Genomic DNA, 21540 nt, shown 5'->3' with positions numbered 1-21540 from the left:
GTTGCATCTTTTAAGGCGATGAGGTTATTACCGAGGCTGGGCTTGTTGTCTCCCGTGAGGGTGAAAACTAACATGCGCCTGTGTTTCTTTAAGGAGCATATCGTTGAGCCGGCCATAGTAGATGCTTTGGATTTGAGCTGGTGGATAGTGACGGCGACAAGAGTACTGAAGGATTTAAGGACGATGAGGCGGGAGAGCACATCTGGTGAGGGCGGCGGCTGCGACAAAGCGAAATGGAGAGGGAGCAATAGCGAAAGAAGATGCGAGGATAGGAAAAGAAGAATAAAAAATATAAAGAAAAATATAAAGAAAAATATTTTTTTTCTCCTTGAAAGATCATTACGTATCATCACTTCCATAGAAACGGCCAAAAACCAAAGAAGAAGAAGAAGAATATGAAGTTGTACTGTTAAGATAAAATTATACTATTTCAAAAAAAAGTTGCACTGTTTGATATGTAAGTTGCACATTTTGAGACGAAAATTATACTCTGTGAGATAAAATTATATTCTTTGAACGAAAGTTGAACTGTTTGAACGAAAATTATACTATTTGTGGTGAAAATTATACTATTTGACGGTATTTAAAATTATTTGAGACTAAGTTGCACTATATAAGACAGAAATTACATCACTTAAAACTAAATTGCATTGCTTGAGACTAATTAAGTTACAACTAAGCCATGAAGCTTCTTTATATGTAAATGGTTCTTTTTACAAACGGAATTATTCTAAAAAAAATAGCAGTACGACATTTTACTACAGAATAAGAAAAAGAAACGGCTCAAAATGATAAAAGAAAGAATAAGAATCCATCTGAGCTTGTTTGCAATTAGAATGGATTTGATTTGTTTGCAATTCCAAGCGCATGACGAAGCCCTCCTTAGTCAAGGAAGGGAATGCAAGGGAGGACATTCCCCATAAATGCAAGCACAACGACAGTGGTGGCGGTGGCGGAGACGGATGAAGGTCGTCATCGACGGCAGCGGCAGAAGGGGAGAGAGCAAGAGGGGTCAAAAAGGAGGAGGCTCGTCGAAAGGAGAAGATTGAAGCAATCGGTGTTAAGCTCGACTCTCACTCTCTCTAGTGCTTCATTTGCTGCTAGTCCTTTGGCCCTTCTCTTTAAATCCCACCCTCCACCATACTCTCCAAATCACTCACCCATCTGAGAAAACACTCTTCAAGATTAGTAACAAATCAAATCGAAGCAACAACAGTACAATACACACACACAAAAAAAAATAAAATAAAATAAAATCGAACTTGCTAGAGAGGAGGGCCAAAGGGTAGCTTTTATCTCCCTCTATTCAACAACATAACAATCCTTCGCAAGCAAAAGGTTGTAGTCACTTTTAAGCCATTTATACTTTTTCTTAAGCACGTTGTGGTCTATGAAAAGTCACTCATACAAATTTTCGTAGATTTTTTTTTCCTCCAAATTAATATCCCTAACTTCAAAGGCTAAATCATCTCGCGACTTTCAAATAGACCGACATGCGGCATCTTCCTCGACTTGATCAATATTCCCGGCACACTCCAAAATCTTACCGACTCCATCACAACATCTTCTCCACCAACCGACCGTCCCTAGAGCAAGTGGCAAAGGGCTTGGTGGTTGGTACCTGAGACTCAAGTTCGAATCCTAGTTGATTCACATTTCTAGCTAAGTTTATTTCTAAATGAAATAAACGAAGCGGATAGCGTGCTACCTATCTCTCTCAAAAGAAAAAAAAAACTTCTTCTCTACCAACCTCCACATAATATAAACACTAATCAACACTTGTTCGTTTTCAACAGGGACACCGTATTTCGGCATTGCCAGAGAAAAACGCTAACACACATCACGAAGCAATTCATGAAAACAAACCGTAACAAAATCATCATCATAGTTGCACAAAAAACTGAATGATAAATATCGAAAGTATGCCAGGAACACAAAATCCAATCTAACAAGAAACATACACAAAGACAACCAGAGAGAAAGATAGTACCAAACATAAGCTACCTTATTACCTTACAACGCAATGCACCCTCAATCAGCCACAACACGCATCCAAACAACTTCCGCCATATTGTTGATGCCAGGTAATAAACCGCATTCCAGCAAACACCAAAACGTGCAAAATAGGCAAGCGTGCATCAGTACAGAAAAAGAACCAGTTAGTTCAGGGTGCACATTGCGTCGCAACCAAATAGTAGATCACACAATTTTTACACAGAATAGTAACAAACAACATTGGATTAAATGATACAACTTCAAAGTTCAAATATTCAGGGAGCAACACAGAGGCTATTTAAAGATAATGAGGTAAAATGCAAAAGCGGAAATTTATAAAGAGATTTTTTTTCCATTTTGGCATTAAAAATATTGAAAGTTGAAGAGGAATTCAAAATGGGCTATAGTTGAGGTATTATCCATACAAATTTACCAAAAAAAAAAAGAAGAATATATATAGTAGAAAAAAATTTGCTGAGAAATACAATAATTGATGCGCATTACAGAACTGTGGCAACTTCAATTCCTGAAAATGCATCTCCACTTAGATTCTTAACAGTATTAAGTTCACAAGGTTCTCAAAAGATAAGCCCAACATTAAATTACAACAACTTGTTAGCTGAGGCAATTGAGCTAAAAAGAAAACAAAAGATTAGTTGTTAGAGCAACGTAAGTCGAGGCCTAAAAGTCAGTCCTCCCTCATATCCGTCCGTCGCTTCGCCTGTGACGCTAATCGCGCATCTCTCTCGCGCTCGAATTCTCGTAGATCGGCCCTCTGCAAGAACGAAACCTTGTCTAAGTACTGGTTTGAGCTCTTCTTGTAAGCATCCAACTCCTCTTCCATCCCTTTATTATCTTCTTTAAACTCCCCCCAGTCTTTTTTGGTTTTGTCGAGAACAGTCAGCTTCTGTTTCTTCTTTATCTGTTCTAAAATCGCATCTAAGGCAGTGGGTGCGACCCCTGCAGACTGGGCCTTCTCGGCTGCCTCCTTCGAGTCCGCGTCTACGAGCTTCTTCACTTCGATCTCCTGACCCGCAAAGTCTCGGACCTCGGTTATCTGTTTCATCAAAAGGGAAATGAAAGGTGAGTACCACTTTACCGCCCTGAGGTTACAGTGGTAACTGCTACAGCACCGATTTCACACGATTAAGATAGAGCGCGTAAATTTATATATGCAGGCTTTTAATGCCCACAGCTAGAATAGCAAACTCAAGGCAGTAAACTGCTGCTGTCATAACCACGGCATGGCAGACTGGAAGAAGAAGCGGAGTGGAGTAACATTAATGAACCAAAAGGAAAAGGGGAGAGAATATTGAAGAGGAACTGTAACAACAGAAACGGTGTTTGCGAAGCACTTTGCTAAAGATGATCAATTATAATGCGAAAGTTTCTGCACTAAGTATACTGAAAATGCATGCAAAAAATTTAAGAAGGCTTCAGTAGTACGCGAATAATGTTTGCAACAACGCCCTTCGGCCTACAAATGTAGCTCTACAAGTTCAACCTGTGTACTCAGCGCAGACCAAATTCTCATTTTGGGTCAGCATGTATAATCTAAGGCCATCTTTAGCTAGGCTGGGGCTTCTGAAGAAGAGTTGTTCAAAGTACTAACACATTTTCGCTGAAATCAACCTCTGCTGCAGCTGAAGCAGAAGCTTCAATTTCAAGCATCAGCTTTGGGGACTGAGAAGCTCATTTCAGCTCACCCAAACTAAATAATTTTTTATGTCATTACATGAGAAGTCCTAATACGCGGCGCAATTGAAATAATATGACAAAAGAGGACATGAAATTTCGAGTTGGTGGTATATTCGATTCACCAAATCACACGGAACCAACAGAGAGAACAATTCTAGTTTAAACAACAACATTAAAAGAATAAAGATACAAAGTGAAGAAAAAAAGAAACGGTATAACTTGTAATCTTGCCTTACAATTTCCTCGATGATATTGTATCCAGCAATTTTCACAAAAGAAAAGCACAAAAAAATAAACTGACGATAGCAAAAAAACCATAAGGAAAAACATTAATAGATCTAAGGCTTACTTCAACTTTCCCCTTTCCAGCAGTAGAAGCAAATGTGGCATCCCTAACCGCAGCAAGAGCGGCAGCTGCAAGTTTTTTAGCTTCCTCACTTGTTCCATTTTGTGCACAATCTGGCCTTTTTTTAAGAATTTCCTCACCGTTTGATGCTTTCCTTGGTGCAAGGCCGAGTGCAATCATCCATTCCTAGACAAAATTAGTCCGAGAGACAATTAGACTCCCTGTTAAACAACATAGAATGCATTAAAAACCTCTCAACTATTGACCATTTTCAAAAGTAGCCCCATTTTTTTTTTTCTTTTTAAAATTATTTTCTATTGACAAGTCCTCAACTTCCACTTGATTGTGATCCAAACTGTTTCATAAGTTGAACAGCGATTCCTTCCAAGTTAGCAGCTCCTTTAGCTATCATTCATCAACCGATAATGAAACCTGTGGTTCCCTTGGCTAAAACATGTGTGAATTACTAACATCTAAGGGTGATTTACCAAAATCCAAAAACATAACTGACAAAAGTAATTCAAATCAAAACGAGCAATAAGTTGAGGGATATCCAAGAGACAAAGCAAAACCACAAGCTCTATTCTAAAACGGATTACAGTTGAGAGGTCTCCATGTATTTTTACTTTAAATAATTCTCCATTAATTTATCAGATTTTAATCCACTTCTACATCAAACAAGTTTATATAAAGATACTTACAGGGGTTTTTTTACTTGCTTTTCGTTTCACTGTTGAACTGGGCTTATTCATTGGAAACTTTGGCGTCTTGGCAGGCAACCCACTATTCATTTTCTTCCAAAAATCCTCTACTCGTGCTTTAGCTTCTACAACAACCAAATGGTTTAGAGTCAAAGATTAACTGTTGGATGAACCAGAAATATTGAGAAACATCAGTGATATTTAAGTTCTAATAAAAAGATCACCAATACGGCACACATTAAATGGAAATTAACAGCAAAGCGATTGCCAGACTTAAAATCAGAGTACAGCAAAAGATCAGTTCACTGATCATTCAGATTAAGCAAATGAATTTACCAGCATTTGCTTACCATACTCCTCAAACTGTTCCATTAAATCAGGAGTATTTTTAGCCTCTTGAGTAATTCCATCAGGAGTACCTTTGTCCCGTTCAGTACCTACATGATGAGAAAAATTTTAAATTGTCCAGTATATAGCGTAAACAACTACATATCAGCAGCAATATTTTGAGATGATAAATCGATTGTCCTGCCAGAATTTGATGCTCACCATGATTCCATTATTTGCAATTGCATTAGAAAGCCATACACAAGCACATGTCATTTAGTGTATATTTCCTAAACGTCTATTACAATGAACTGTTTGATAGATTTTTCCCCACTTCAATACATATATACATATATACATATATATACATATATACATACATATATCAAGCTACTTTACTCTCATGAGTATTGGTTGCCTTCGTACTAATAAGTTCTTTCGTTGATATAACTTCCGAATCGACAATCCATATCGTTAAACATGATTGAGAGCATTTGAAAATTCTAGAAACTAAATTTTATAATTTTCGACATCATTTATCTTACGATCAAAATATCTCAAAATTGACAATTTTTTACAGCCGGAATGGGATGCTTGGTAGTTTAAAGGTGTAAAACAGTTGAATGTTTTATCGAAAATTTTATTCATTATCTAGATAAAGATCAATAACTCCAATCTTAAATTAAATAATGGATCCTCTATTTTTAGTAGGTCGTTCGATTTTGACCGTTCATTTTATGTCCACTTGATGGAGTTTATTATAATTTTTAGAAATTACGAAATTCGTTTTCTAGATGTATCAAATGCTTTAGATCATATTATCTCTCTCTCTCTCTCTCTCTCTCTCTCTCTCTCTCTCTCTATATATATATATATATATATATATATATATATATATATCCTAAAATAGAATTTCAAATAATTTAGCTAGTCATGAAGCACCTCATAGTGGACTAAAGACTACAGTAGATGGAGGATTGGCTTTTAACTTCAGAAAACTATATGGCCAAGTTCTCTCTTCTTTATTATTTTATGGCAATCTGATATTTAGTCTTTCTTCACCTCTCTCTTTTAGGAACAACTATAAAATTCAGCAACAGAGATCCTCGCAGTCGAACTGAAATGACATAACATTAGCTTTACCTGCATTATCAAATATCACAATGAACTGCCATGTTTAAAGAGGGCGAGTATTCTCGCTTGTTATATTGGCCAATGGCATTCCAGGAAAATGATTCGATGGTCTACGATCACTCACTTCAAGCATGGAGTTACCTTCGCCTCAAGATGTATAACCTACAAATCCTTGACACTTGACGAAATGCAATTTTTCTTATAAAATGACCATTTTACTTCCGTAAAATGACTACTTATTCCAGTTTAATCCAAATTACATTAAAAAGATTATTCCACCTTAAAAATCAAAATTTTAGGCTGTTGGCGACTAAAGTGCACAATAAATGTAAAAGTTCACTGATTAAAGTAATTAAGCGAGAAGTACAGGGACCATATTACAGTATCACTATAGTACAGGGGCTATCCATACATCTTATATCAAAAGGAAAAGTTCAAGCAAATTAGAGTGCAGTAGCAGGAAAAAACCTAAAATTAGATCAACGAAGGTCTAGAGAGGGAACAAAGATCTACACGAAACCCTAACTTCCAATTACATGAAAGCATAGTACAGATCTACAGAAACCGAGATTGGATCTTAAACAAAAGCAGATCTTGCCAAAAGTTCAATCGATTCGAACTCGGTGACGAAGAAATCGATAACAACAGATACTGGAGATGGAGATTTTCGATGAAAAGGAGAGAGATCGAGCTACTTACTCATGGTCGTCGATCGGGGCGGTGGGGGAACGGTGCGAGCTTCGTCGGAGGAGAGCGAAACCCTAGAAAAGAGGGACGAGATGAAGAGAGAGAGAGAGAGAGAGAGAGAGAGCAAGAATTGTTATCGGTTCGGGCCGGATCGGGGTCGGGTCGGGTCTAAGCATAATTCTATGGCTAAATTACAAAATAACCCTTGCATTTAGCCTAATTGTTTAACTTGCCCCATCGCCTGGCATTTTGCCTGCAAAACTAATTCTTAAAAATCTGGTGAAATATGGGTTATGCAAGAAAAAGAGGGTGATCTTCGTTGCTAGCCCCAAAAGCGATCCACGAAGACCTCTGCAGAAAGTGTATTTATGATGAATCTCAGGGGTATCCAACGATTACTTTACAGGAAGTGTATCTGTGACGAATCTGAGAAGAATGAGGATATCCAATGATTTGATGTGAAGCAACAAAAGATCTTGAAACAGATGGCTTAGGTTGATAAGGTTGGAAGAGATTTATCGAAATATGAGCTTTGCTATGAAGACGGCAACGTGACCAAGGCTGATTTCAGTAAGATCTCTAAATGAGATTTGTTGAGCCAATTAGGTGCGAACAGCTGGTGCACCAGGTCCATATCCGTAAGACGGCTAAAACAGTAGACTTAGAATACGCCGGACGCACACAAGCCGCGCTGGGCCGAGGAGTTATGGCAACAGCAAGCAGTTACGAGCGGTTTCGATCGGGCGAAGGTGGCCCTACAAATCAGGAAATAATGACCGATCGTGCAGTGAAGATAACTAAACGCAAAGGCAGCTTTATAAATAGGCATACGGCACCCTGAAAAGAGGTCTTCGCTCCTGCGCACAAAAGACCACATTTATTTTCCTGCATCTTTCTATTCTCGCATTTACCGCTTTCCTTAGGAGTAGTTCCTGTAATTTAGCATACTCAGAGTCTGTCTGCCCTACGGGCATCACTCCTGTTCTCATACTTGGAGTCTGTCTGCCCTACGGGCATCACTCCCCTGTTCATGTACTCTTTCCGCTTGTTAATCAATAGAAAGTTGTTTTCGGCTCTTCGTGCCGATCAGATCTCGAGTTGTTTAGCCATTCGGCTCATCTTTTAGTCGAATTCTGGGCTTCCCCTGTTCATTCGGCTCATCCTACCGAAGCGAATTTACTGCAGAGGTTTTCGAACCCGGCTGATTCGATCCCTCATCGGCCAAATCGCTTGATTCGTCGTGGGCGCAAACTTCGAGCGTCATCATCCGCGGCCGCTCATCATCCCGACGCTCTTCCCGAGGAAGATACTTGACCGGGTCAAGGGTCGGGACATTAGGCCGCCAACAATTTTTTGGCACGCCCGGTGGGACTCGCATTCGAGGTAGATTTGCATTTTTATATAAAGTATGGTTGACGACAACGCCATGAATCTCCGTAATAGGGTCATTCCCAGAAACTCTGGGAGTGAACAGCCCAATAATTCGGAGAACGCCGTAGAGCGCCAAGCAGTTTTACCTGTTGAGGGTGAGACAAGTGGTCAATCTGGCCAACAGGAGCCTAGTTTGACCCAAGCACTTGGCCAAATGACTCGGGTCCTACAAACTTTGGAGCAAAATAGTCACGCAAGTACCGCACGGCTGGATGCCGTTTTGGCCACAATCACGGCCTCTAACGAGAACATAGCCCGAATAGGGCAGTTGTTAGCTCGGAACGAACAGCCGATAGCAAGCCTTCAAGCGCCTGTGATAACGCCAGTGTTACAGAATCCAGTAACACCGGTAGTTGGGCAGCCCCAATATCAGGAGGCACAGTATCAAGCGGCTTATAGACCGGCTGTTGGTAACGCCGGTCAACAGTCGGAAGTGGCTTGGGGATTACCTCCACCCCCTCCAGTTGCAGCCTACCAGCCTCAAAATGTAGGGGCTAGGGGGCAGGCGCCGAATGTACAAGGAGTTAATCCCTTAGTGCAGAATTTCGGTGCACAACAACCACCTAACCCGGTACCAGCGCAAGTTCCTTTCCAAGGAATTAACAATGAGATTTATGCGCAAATAGAGGAGGCCATCCGAAACACTTTCGGAGTAGGCACACGGCCGGCAATGCGGCCTGTATTCAGATCACCATATCATACTAATATAGATGTAGAACACCCATATCCGGCAAATTGGAAGATGCCAAAATTTGACAAATTTTCTCGCGATGAGACTGAAAATACGGTCGAACACGTCGCTCGATTCACAGCCCAATGCCGCGAAGCAACGGCAGATCCTTTTTTGAAGTTAAGATTATTCAATACTTCACTGACTAAGACAGCCTTCACTTAGTATACAAGTCTACCCGCTAATTCCGTTCGAGACTGGGACGAATTAGAAGGAAAATTTCATGAGCAATTTTATAGAACCGAGCCTGAGTTGTCAGTTGCAAACTTGGCTCAATTTAGACAAAAAACAGGAGAATCAGTTGATGAATATTTAAACCGATTCAAGACGGCTCGAAGCCGATGTTTTGTAAGGATGCCGGAATCAGAATTTGCCAAAATGGCATTTAACGGCATGCATTTTAAGATTAAGGATCATTTTGAGGATAAGTTCTTTCCAAATCTTTTTGATTTGGGAGTTCGAGTTGCTCAGTACGAGCAATTTCGAAAAGGCAATAATGAAGATCGGCCTAGATGGAGCCGAAACAAAGATTGGAATAAAGGGAAAGAGAAAAATATTTCTTTTTTCGAAGAATCATTGGTTCATGAAGAGCCGAATTCATCTGAGGAGGTAGAAGATTTGGCTGATGAAGCCGAAATCTGTGCTGCTGAGATGGTGAGAAATAGTCAACCATACAAATGTGCTTTGCTAAAACCTGTAAAGTCAAGATAAGCAAAAGCACAAATATCAGCATTTAGTTATTCATTTGACATAACAAAGACCAATCTTATTTTCGATCGGTTATTAAAGGATGGACGAATTAAACTACAGGAAGGCCAAACTATACCTCCTGTAGAAGAATTGAAACGTAGAAGATACTGCAAATGGCACCATTCATGGAGCCATAAAACTAGTGAGTGCACTGCCTTTAAGAGGCAAATTCAAAAAGAGATAAATGAGGGTCGGCTGATCTTTGCCGACCAAGAAAACAAAGATATGGAAATTGATAAGAACCCTTTTCCATCACAGGTCAACACCGTGAACATGAAAGGAAAAGGAAAATTGACTGCGAAAAGACAGATCCAAGAGGAAATAGAAGAGGGTCGGCACATATTGGCCGACCAAGAAAGCGAAAATCGAATAATTAACAAAAGTTCATTTCCATTTCAGGTCAACATGGTGAATATTAATGGAAAGAAAGTTTTGACAAGGAGACCGCCGACAATGTGGCTCATGCCAAAAAACATCTTCGGCTATGCATCAGATGCAAGGCCAAAATGACGAAAAAAGACTGGGAAGCTATCGTGAATGCTAAGAAAAGAGGAAACGAATGGAATGAGCTGATGGCGTTCCCTGAGGATTGGGATGATATTCCCGATGGCGAAGACCAAGAAAAAGAAGGCTCGGATGCAGCCTCTAATGACACTGAACCGGAAGTAGATTCGGTTCAACGCAAGAAAGACATGATGATGTAGAAGATTCTGCATGATTACTACAACAACAGGCGTGGAGAACGTCATGGCCGATGGGACTACCAGGATAGACCATTCGGCTCCAAGCAAAAGTTCCCTGGGTATCGGCCACATTGGCAACAGCAAGCCAGGCCGAGACCAGAACCGGAATTTGAAGGAATGACCGAGGGAGACATAGAATTCCTCGGTCGAAGGCTAGTCAACGAACTCGGCATTCAGCCTTGGCCGAGACCATGGGAAAGAAGAGAAATTCTAAAAAATCATTTAAGAACGGTAAAAGTACCGGCAAACGTGCCAGTGGACGAATGGCACGAAGTCGAAGATAAACCATCGGCCAGATGGCAGGGGCCGATGTTAACAAAAACTCAGAAGCGTCGGCAGCAGAGGATGAAGCCGAGGCAAGACAAAATTATGAAGAGGCGAAAGGGATGAGGCTCAATGTATGGAGACGCCCTGATGAGCGACCACACCCTTTTCGCCCGATGAGAAATAATCATGAGGCAGGCGGCTCATCACTTGCCCATCAGTTGAAGTCAAGAATAGAACGGCCAACCAAGGCCGAGGTAGAAGAAAAAATGACCAGGAGGGAGTTAGAAGATAAAATAGCTTCCCTCGAGACAATGATCAAGAGAGAAAGGTGGCCTCCTAAAGAGAGGGAGGTCCGTATAGAGAGTGACTCTTCAGCCGAAACGGCCAAGGAGTCAGAAGAGAAGAAGCAGAGAATCATAGGGAAATCGGCTGATGAATCACCGGCCGAGGTGAATATGGTGTACGCTCTGCCTCAATCTTTCAAAGCAGAGTTTGTTGAGTACGAGGAATTCAGAGAAGAAGAAGAAAATGGGCTTACAGTGGCCCAATTGCAGCTAGGGGATGTTCGACAGGCTGATGCAGTGGTTTTTGAGAAACTATCGGCCATGCAGGCGAGGTTCATAAGGCCTCTTTTTATAAAAGCTTTAATAGAAGGTCGGCCGGTAGGCCGAGTTATGGTAGACGACGGCGCTATGGTCAATGTGATGCCCACTTCCTTTTTCAAGAAGTTGGGCAAAGATGAAGATGATTTGAAGCCCACCGATTCAATCATGACCGATTTCACAGGAAACGGTCAACAAGCTCGAGGAGTGCTCACCACCGAACTCACGGTAGGTTCAAAAACTTTAAAAACTGTGTTTTTTGTAGTGGATGCAGATAGCCACTACAACTTGCTATTGGGAAGAGATTGGATACACTCGAATGAGTGCGTGCCCTCTACACTCCACGAAAAATTGTTCCAGTGGATAGGAGACAAGGTAGAAGAAGTCCGGGCCGAAGGACGACCTCAAATGATAGATGTCAACATGGAGGACATCGGCCACACCAATTGGGCCAATGCTGATCCAGATCAGATTTCGTTTGTGAGAGTGACGGAGGAGGGGATTCAATTAATTCTCTCCAAAGAAATCAATGCTATGGTGGCTGATGAAGAGCCACCTAGATGGTTAAAATGGAGTCCAAAAAATCGAGCATAGAGGCTTGGAACAAGCCTCGACAGAATAAGCTGATCAACAAGATCGGCTATGAGGATGATTCGGCTGCCAAAGCGGTTGCGTTGGCACCTGATGATTCGGCCAATAAGGCCGAAGGAATCATAAAAGACTCGGTTCATAAAGCCAAGAAAGAAGATCAAACGAAATCGGTCATGAAGACCGACAAATCATATGAAATGAATAGGCAGACAGCGAAAATGAAGCTAGAAAAATCACCTATTAAAATTGACGAGAAAAAGCTGGAAACCCAGGATTTGTTGATAGAGGTAAACCTGGGGTCGGATGAAGACAACAGGCCGACGTTTATAAGTTCTAAACTGTCGGCTCAGCAACAGGAAGAATTAAAGAAGCTGTTGAAGGAGTACAAGGATTGCTTCACCTGGAGCTATGAAGAAATGCCGGGTTTAAGTCGAGAGATTGTAGAGTATCGGCTGCCCATCAAAAAAGGGTTCAAGCCTTTTAAACAACCGGCTCGTAGATTTGAGCCTAGTATTGTACTCAAAATTAAAAATAAAATCGAAAATCTTTTAAAGGCCGGATTTATTAGAGCGGCCCGTTATGTTGATTGGGTGTCTAATATAGTTCCAGTGCGTAAAAAGAATGGCAAACTTAGAGTTTGTATCGATTTTTGGAACTTGAATTTAGCTACACCTAAAGACGAATATCCAATGCCAATAGCCGATATGTTAGTAGATTCGGCTGCTGGTAATGAAATTCTGTCCTTTATGGATGGACATGCTGGTTATAATCAAATTTACATTGCTGAGGGAGATGTGGCTAAAACGGCTTTTAGATGCCCCGGTTCAATTGGAACCTTTGAATGGGTTATTATGCCGTTTGGTTTAAAGAATGCCGGAGCTACTTACCAAAGAGCAATGAATTTTATTTTTCATGACTTAATCGGCAAAATGTTGGAAGTATATATCGATGATATAGTTATCAAATCCAAGTCACAAGCCGAACATTGGGTTGATTTAAGGCTCGCCTTTGAAATAATGAGAAAATATAATTTGAAAATGAACCCTTTGAAATGCGCTTTTGGAGTTTCAGCAGGAAACTTTTTAGGATTTTTAGTGCATAAGAAAGGGATCGAAATTGAAAAAAATAAGGCGAAAGCAATATTAGAATTACCGCCGCCAAAAGCAAAAAAGAATTACAGAGTTTGATGGGGAAGATTAATTATCTTCGGCGGTTCATATCCAATTTGGCCGGAAGAATTGAGGTTTTTACTCCATTACTTCGGCTTAAAGACAAAGAAGAATTCATTTGGACGGAGAGACAGCAATAGGCATTTGAGAATATAAAAAGATATTTATCAAATCCTCCGGTACTGGTACCTCCGAAGTCAAATCAGCCGATGAAGTTGTACATATCGGCTGCAGACGAAAATCTGGGATGTTTGTTGGCTCAAGAAAATGAAAAGAAGGAAGAGCAAGCCATTTATTACCTAAGCCGACGTCTGCTAGATACAGAAAAACGGTACTCGGTTATAGAAAAATTATGTTTGGCTTTATATTATGCATGCACAAAATTGAGATATTATATTTTGTCAACTGAAGTATCAGTAATATGCAAAACCGATTTGATAAAATATATGTTATCTAAGCCAGTATTATGAGGACGAATTGGGAAATGGATATTAGCTTTATCCGAGTTTTCCCTTAATTACGTTCTTGCCAGAGCTATCAAAGGTCAAGCTATAGCTGATTTTTTGGCTGACCACCCATGTGTAGAGATCGAGGAGCCGAAGCAGAGTTTAATCGGCTGCCAACGTTGGGTGTTGTACTTTGACGGTTCAAGGACAACCGAATCTGCAGGAGCAGGGATAGTGATACAATCTCCTGAAGGTTATGTTTGTCAATTTGCATTTGAGCTAGATTTCGGGTGTTCTAACAACCAAGCTGAGTATGAAGCCTTAATAATCGGCCTCGAAATATTGCAAGAATTGAAAGCAAAATCAATCAAAGTCATCGGTGACTCACAGTTAGTAATCAAGTAGATTAACGGGGAATACCGATGTGAGAATCCGACTTTCCAAAATTATTTGAAGAAGACAATAGAATTATTATACAATTTTGGAGAAGCCGAATTCGAACATTTGAGCAGACAGGAAAACGAAAAGGCAAACGAATTGGCCCAATCGGCTTCAGGATACGGAGAGCCGAAGTCAGAGTCAATAGTAATACAGAGGAGATTGCTACCTTCGGTTCATATACGAGAACCGATCATAGCTCCTGTAGAAGTAAAAGATGATTGGAGGAAGTCATTGATCAAATATTTGGAGGATCCCAATATAAGGGTTGATTATAATATTCGAAGAAGAGTTCTCGGCTACTATTTGTTAGATGGTCAACTATACAAAAGGACAGCCGAAGAAGTTCTATTAAAATGTCTAGGGCCGGAAGAAGCTCTATTAGTAATGGGAGAAACACATGAAGGAATATGTGGAACCCATCTAGTAGGAAAAAAATTAAGATGGACAATTCGGCATCTAGGATATTATTGCCCAACTATGCATCAAGATTGCATAGAGTATGCTAAGGGTTGCCAAGAATGTCAATTTCATGGTTCAATACAGAGGGTTCCTGCCTCTGAGATGTACGCCATAATTAAACCGTGGCCTTTCCGAGGATGGGCCATGGATTTAATCGGAAAAATTCAGCCGAATTCCTCGGCTGGTCACAAGTTTCTGATAGTAGCCATCGATTATTTTACTAAATGGGTGGAAGCCAGACCTACTCGATTGGTTACTCAAAAGGAAATTATTGATTTTGTTGAAGATCATATAATTCATCGTTTTGGAATTTCTGAGACCGTCACAACCGACCAAGGGACAATGTTCACGGGGGGACAGTTTGTTCGGTTCATCGAGTCTCGAAAGATAAAGCTGCTGCATTCGTCTCCTTATTATGCTCAAGCGAATGGGCAGGTAGAAGCAGCAAATAAGATAATTATCAACCTTATGAAGCGACATATCGGAAAGTACCCTAGAAAGTGGAATGAAAAGCTTTCCGAAGTATTATGGGCATGCCGAACCTCAATAAAAACAGCAACAGGGATGACACCATTCCAATTAGTTTATAGCCATGAGGCCGTAATTCCAGCTGAGATAACAGTTCCTTCTTTAAGAATAGAAAAACAAAAAGACCTCTCGGCTGATGAATATATTGATCTAATGAAAGATCAAGCAGAGAAGATAATAGATACTCGGTTGATAGCTTTAGACAATATGCAAGCATACCAAAGCCGAGTACGTAGTGCATATAATAAGAAAGTTCGACCGAAGACGTTTGTTGTCGGTGATTTAATACTTCGGCTGATTTTTCCAATCGGTCAAATAGACCGAACGCATGGAAAGTAGTCCCCAAATCTGGAAGGACCATTCCAGATTAGCCGAATCACAAGAGAAAATGCATATTATTTGCAAAACAGGGATGGATCAGAAAGTGAAAAATCAATCAACAGAAAATATTTAAAGAACTATTACCCATCCATGTGGAAAAATAATTAAAGTCAAAGGTAGAATATTACAAGCCGAATAAAGATAATAAGTCTCTGAGTTGGTTCCATTCGGCTATGAGATTGGCTTGGGCGGTTTCAGCAGCTTTCCTTCGGCGCGTCATCAGAGGATGAACTTTGTAAAGTTGAGAGAGCTCCTCTTTAAGCCTTATCCCTTCTTCCTTTTTGGACTTCAATTGATCTTTTAATTGAAGTCGGCGCTCGGAGGTTTGTGCCAGAGTAGATTCGGCTGCTGCTAACTCTTCCTTAAGAGTGAAGATTCGCTTCTGCAGAGCCAATTCTTGATCAGCTAATTCTCGATCCTCTCGATACACCTCAGTATTCGGAGCTGCTATATCAGGAATATTTTTCTTAAAATGATCAACACGATAAAAATGTTGATCTAAAGCTACAAGTTCGGCACCTAAAGATTGCTGCCGAGCCAAAAAAGATGAAAGCTGAAGCGATAAGGTGGCCACAAAATATTTTATGTCGGGAGTAACATCTGTTTGATCGGTTAAATCAAGTAAAAGGGCATATAGCCGATCAAATTATTCTGGATTTTGAGCCAAACCAGGAACACCGGCGCCATATATTTTAAGACATTCATCGAACTTGCTTCGAGTGTCCGATGAAATGATAATAGTTGAAGAATCATCCCCCTCGGTTGAATTGGGGCTTGAAATCAAAAAGGATTGAAGAGTTGCAGATAAAGGATCATCAGAAATAGGAGAAGAAGCTTCCTGGGTCAAACAGGGAGGTACAGCACTTTCATCTCCAGAAGATCGCCCAAGAGGTATGTTTATTTGTTCGTCCCCTGTAGTTGGTGTTGGGACAGGAGTAGAACGAGGTGATGTAACCTCACTGGGTAACGGCGTCGTGCTTGCCGTTTCAACAGATTTTTTCTTCTTTTCCATCCCCCTCTTTTTCTCAAGACGGGCTTCCCTGCGAAGCTACCGCTCTATCTGCGCCTTTGAGAAATGAGGAAAATGAGCTCTTTCAGGAGAGGACTGTGAGTGAGTTAAAAGAAAAAAGATAAATAGATGAAGAAATATAAAATCTGCTTACTGACAGCTAACTTGACGTAACCCGATATCAATTGTTTCGGTCGGGACATGGCTTTGTTCTGTAGCTGAGGAAGGCACAACAGTTTCCTCTAATGGAATATTAGCCGAAGGTATGTCTTCGGTTCTTGTCGTTGGAATTGAGGCCGAAGGCATATCTTCGGCTGTGTCTTCTAATTTGTCAGCCGAAGGAACACCTTCGGCTTGTCGAAATTGCCGCTTAGCAACTAATTTACGCCGTTTCGAAGTCGGCGGAGGAGTAACTTGTACAGTTTCAGTTGGTCTTTTATTTGAAGTTGGGACTGATGAAGAAGCTGGAGTTGACTGTAGAAAAGAAAAGTTAGAATATTGAATAGAAAAAATGAATACATTACAAAAGAAGGAGGTTTAACCTCAGAAACCTCTTCTGTTTCTTCTATTGGTGAGACAGGAGGATCAGCTGAAAGAATTGGATGAATAGTTCTTCAGAATGCCCGAAGAAGAGAAAGATCGAGAGTACTGTCCGTAAAACGGTCCCAAACAGTAGCATAACCAGTGAGAGCAACTCCTGTGTAATTCGGCCTGAAGCTCACCAATTTAAAGAATCGACGAAGGCGATTTCCCATAGCTGAAATCTTATCAGCTTCGGCTATGCTTTTAGTAGGGGGCCGGTGATCGGCTGTATTAATTGTGAAAAATTTTGATGGAGCGGGAATCGGTTGAACAAACCCAAACTGACGGGCCACATACTGAGGGGAATAAGCTTCAGTGCTCGGTAATAGTTTGGAGCGCGATTTCAACCCCACATGAAGATCCCTCGGAGTCAAATAGGAATACCGGACTTCTAAGTATTCACTAGCACGAGAAGAGGCCAACTCATCTCGGATGGCTTCAAACCGGGCAAGAAACCAAGAAGGACCAGTAAGACGGTCAGGGAAAGGAGCCCAAGAAACAGCCGATTCAGGACTCGGCTCATAAAAAATTTTAAAATAAGTAAGAAAATCAGAGGGTTGACCCAGAGTCATCGGCTGTGGACAGCCGAGAGCTAACCCATAAGAATCAAATTGAGCAACCGAAGTCGGGTTAAAAGGAGACTGGCACAAAGCGGGAATATAAAATTGTAAAAACATTTGAAGAAACCAGAAGACACCGCAGCCAGAACTAATGGCAATACCATCTCCAGAATGTAGTGTTTTGAGAGAATTAAAAATTTCTCTATAGACAAAGGCAAGGAAGTAAGGTCCTAGAGCTAATCTATCGCCGTTAGACAAACCGACGGCGATTGGAACAAAATCACGATTAATTTTCTGCGAACGAGTACAGAAAAGATTATGGCATAACCAATAAAGGAGAAATGATGTATGTTCATTCTTAGTAACGGGAGCAGGGAATTCACCTGCGAATTTGCGGATAAACTTGGAGTAAGCCAAGTCATTGAGGTCTAAACGATCCTCGAATTCAGATACGCCGTCAGGATTATAAGACATAGAAATAGAAACGCCGTGAGGGCGCAAGCCAGTAATGGCGGCCACGTCAAAAAGAGTAGGGGTAAAAGGTCCTCTTTTGAAAAGAAAAACATTAGAAGCGGGGGACCAAAAACATAAAGCGGCGGCTAGAAGAAGATTATCGACAATGGGAGAATGCCGAGACAATTGAATAGCTTCATATATCCCAACCTCTTGCCAAAAGTCACCAAAAGCGGCTTCTACTCGATCTAACCAGGTTAAATATGCTTCTGAAGTACTTGGCCAAGTTCGAAGACTCTTCCCTGTTGAAGCAGAAGAGTACCAAGACTGAAGATGAATAGCTTTTTTCAGAGGAAGACCGTCGCTAGAAAATGGCGAGTTGATAGGGGCTGGCACCTCTGTAAGAGAAGGACCCAAAATAAATCTAGAGGGGTCCGAGTCAACAAAAGGTTTGAGTATAGTATAGTCAAGAGATGGATGAGAAGGAAGAGGAGGAACCAAAGACATTGTTCAAAAGAAAAGAAGAGCCGAGAGATTCGGTTACGAAAAGCAAAGAGGAATGAAAGAAACAGAGAAGAGGTTTTAGTGAAGGAGACGAGGAAAAGAAATAAGAATTAGAAGAGACAAAAGAATGGGAAGCTTAGGGAAGAAGAAAAGGCCGTCGTATCGAACTATCGCATCGACTACGAGTCCCAAGGTAGGCTATAATGGTGAATAGACGGCGGCAATTAAACCTAATTAATGCCGCACATAAGACAAAAGTGGGGAATACGATCAGAGCCGTAAAGAAAAAATAAACGGCTTAGATTAAACCATACAGAAGATCGTGGTGCAGATCACGTCAGAGAATTTGAATTTGATTGGACTGAGAAATACGCCTCGGATCAAGCTCACTTTCGGCAATAGAAAGTTGTTTGAGATGAAAAGGGTAACGCCAGCTACCGAAGCGTCGCTTCGAAAACTGGTGAGGGGGCAATTGTTGAGCCAATTAGGTGCGAACAGCTGGTGCACCAGGTCCATATCCGTAAGACGGCTAAAACAGTAGACTTAGAATACGCCGGACGCACACAAGCCGCGCTGGGCCGAGGAGTTATAGCAACCGCAAGCAGTTACGAGCGGTTTCGATCGGCCGAAGGTGGCCCTACAAATCAGGAGATAGTGGCCGATCGTGCAGTGAAGATAACTAAACGCAAATGCAGCTTTATAAATAGGCATACGACACCCTGAAAAGGGGTCTTCGCCCCTGCGCACAAAAAACCACCTTTATTTTCCTGCATCTTTCTATTCTCGCATTTACCGCTTTCCTTAGGAGTAGTTCCTGTAATTTAGCATACTCGGAGTCTGTCTGCCCTACGGGCATCACTCCCCTGTTTCTGTACTCTTTTCGCTTTTTAATCAATAGAAAGTTATTTTCGGCTCTTCGTGCCGATCAGATCTCAAGTTGTTTAGCCATTCGGCTCATCTTTCAGTCGAATTCTGGGCTTCCCCTGTTCATTCGGCTCATCCTACCGAAGTGAATTTACTGCAGAGGTTTTCGAACCCGGCTGATTCGATCCCTCATCGGCCAAATCGCTTGATTCGTCGTGGGCGCAAACTTCGAGGGTCATCATCCGCGGCCGCTCACCATCCCGACACTCTTCCCGAGGAGGATACTTGACCAGGTCAAGGGTCGGGACATTAGGCCGCCAACAAGATTATAAGGAAGATCTTAATAACTTTCAAAATAAAGGAAATGAGAGGATCTCACTATAAGAATCCAGATGGGTGAGCATTCCAGAGGCAATTGGTAGTCACATTAACTTCTTAGGTCTTGATCGTGGCTCTTATAAAGAGGTGGTACTGAGGAAGATGAACTCACAGACACAACAATTTACTCCCCTCCGAAAACAGAGTACTATACTCTGGAGGTCTAAGTGTCCTGGTGAGCCGAAGTATTAAGAGAAAGTGCTTCAGGTGCTTTGCCTTGGGCCACAGAGCTGTGGAGTGTCGCGACCCAATCAAGTGCTTTAACTGTCTGAAGACTGGGGTATTGAGCATTCCATTGCAAGGATAAAGCACACTAGTTACGGGCTAGTGCGATGCGGCGGGAAGGTATTATTACAGTAAATTATTATCATTAAAATTATGGTTGGAATCAATATGTGATTAATTCATAAAAAAAAAATTTAAATATAGGCCCCACAACCCTCCCAAAATAAGGAGAAAAATTAATACACTTTAAACCATAGGGTACTAAAGTGAGAAACTGCGAAATCACATAGATTTAACAGTTGAGACATAATCGCTATAAAATCAAGAAGAAGTGAAAACTTGATTGTAAAAGACAAAATATTAGGGACAAAAGTAAAAATGGTGCAAAGGTTGGGACAAATTGTGCAATTGACCCTCAATTAAAAATAAAAAAGAATATATGGGAGTATGGGACCCACAAAATCTCTGAATAAGAAAAGCTCTTCTTTTGATTTTTAAGTCATATCTTTATAAATTTTAAATATAAATTGAAATATCAAAATCAAAATAAAAAATTTAAGTTTGAAATAAAAAATTAGATTCAATTTAAAAGTCAGATTTAAAATTTAAATTTCAATTTAAATTCAAACTTTAAATTTAAATATAAAATTTTAATTTCTATATGTGACCCACAACCCATCAAAATAAGAAAAGACTCGGTTTAAATTTTCAATTTCAATTTCAATTCAAATTTTAAATTTAAATTTAAATTTTATTTTTTTGTATGTGGCCTACAATACTCTAAAATAAGAAGAGTTAGAAAAGAAAAAAAAACAATAACGAGAGAAGAGAGAAGAGAGAGAAGAGAGTGTGTGTGTGTGTTCCCACAGGAAAAAAGCAAAAAAAAAAAAAAAAAAAAAAAAAAAAAAAAAAAAAGCCTGTGGCGGCTCGCATCCTCGCCGGCTTGCGCCCACTCGCCCGCTCGTGCCCTGCGCCGGTCTGCCCGCATGCCGCCAGCCGCCCCCACCCGCGGGCTCCGCGCAAGCTCGCGTCCGCACCGGTCTGCCGCGCCGCAGCGCTCATGGTTAGCGATGCTATCTCGCTCGCTGGCTTACCCGTCCAGCCCGAGCCCACCCCCCGCCACGTGGCGCGACAGGAAACCTCCGGTTCCCAATTCATAAGTTTATAAATAAGGATAATGTTGAGATGAACAGAGCTTATCTTCAAAGTAGATGCGCGCCGTTTTCAAATGCTTATATGCCTTATATAGGAAATTTTTTGAGGAGGGACCTAGGTTGCAACGCAATGCTTGCGGACATCATTCAACTGGCGAATCTGGGCGGAGATCCACTTCATACTATTGTGAGGGCACTCGCAAAACGATTTGGTGGCTATACCAAAGGCTTCTTCGTCGCACGATACAGGGACCAAGATTTTGTGATTTTTTCTCCCGAAATGGGTCTCAAGCGAAGTCTAAGAATAATAGAGATAATTACCCTTGAAAGGCTTAGATGCTATTCCTGGAGACTGAATAGAAATGTTCGCCCCCACAGACTAACA

General features: G+C 41.0%; 2 protein-coding genes across 3 annotated transcripts; both read right to left on the bottom strand.

Annotated features, from left to right (window-relative positions):
- Positions 1–2470: 2470 nt before the first annotated feature.
- LOC109704310 (craniofacial development protein 1-like) lies at positions 2471–7043 on the bottom strand. 2 transcript variants are annotated; one of them, XM_020225062.1, is made up of 5 exons: positions 6901–7043; positions 5091–5177; positions 4741–4865; positions 4043–4225; positions 2471–3052 (listed from the first exon to the last, which is right to left on the bottom strand). In XM_020225062.1, the coding sequence occupies exons 1-5, from the start codon at positions 6902–6904 to the stop codon at positions 2684–2686; spliced, it is 768 nt and encodes a 255-aa protein (XP_020080651.1). In that variant the 5' UTR covers positions 6905–7043; the 3' UTR covers positions 2471–2683. The 2 variants fall into 2 exon arrangements, with proteins under 2 accessions (XP_020080651.1, XP_020080652.1); XM_020225063.1 differs by lacking the exon at positions 6901–7043 and having other exon boundaries at positions 5077–5177.
- Positions 7044–16585: 9542 nt separating this feature from the next.
- Positions 16586–19050, bottom strand: LOC109704314. The gene is made up of 3 exons (XM_020225065.1): positions 18993–19050; positions 17107–18332; positions 16586–16909 (listed from the first exon to the last, which is right to left on the bottom strand). Exons 1-3 carry the CDS (start codon positions 19048–19050, stop codon positions 16586–16588), a joined length of 1608 nt encoding a protein of 535 aa, XP_020080654.1.
- Between the last annotated feature and the right edge of the window lie 2490 nt (positions 19051–21540).

The sequence above is a fragment of the Ananas comosus genome, unplaced genomic scaffold (genome assembly GCF_001540865.1).
Source record: "Ananas comosus cultivar F153 unplaced genomic scaffold, ASM154086v1, whole genome shotgun sequence".
Lineage (NCBI taxonomy): Eukaryota > Viridiplantae > Streptophyta > Magnoliopsida > Poales > Bromeliaceae > Ananas > Ananas comosus.
This window is presented reverse-complemented; position numbering and strand designations above follow the sequence as displayed.

Coding starts and splice junctions, on each gene's coding strand:
- LOC109704310 (XM_020225062.1), bottom strand. Junction 4,226..4,740: donor AAGCAAGTAAAAAAACCCCT/GTAAGTATCTTT, acceptor AATTTTGTCTAG/GAATGGATGATTGCACTCGG. Junction 3,053..4,042: donor CTGGAAAGGGGAAAGTTGAA/GTAAGCCTTAGA, acceptor TTGATGAAACAG/ATAACCGAGGTCCGAGACTT.
- LOC109704314 (XM_020225065.1), bottom strand. CDS start 19,050: ATGGACCTGGTGCACCAGCTGTTCGCACCTAATTGGCTCAACAATTGC. Junction 18,333..18,992: donor CAACAATTGCCCCCTCACCA/GTTTTCGAAGCG, acceptor CTGCTTCAACAG/GGAAGAGTCTTCGAACTTGG. Junction 16,910..17,106: donor CTCTCACTGGTTATGCTACT/GTTTGGGACCGT, acceptor TCTTTTCTACAG/TCAACTCCAGCTTCTTCATC.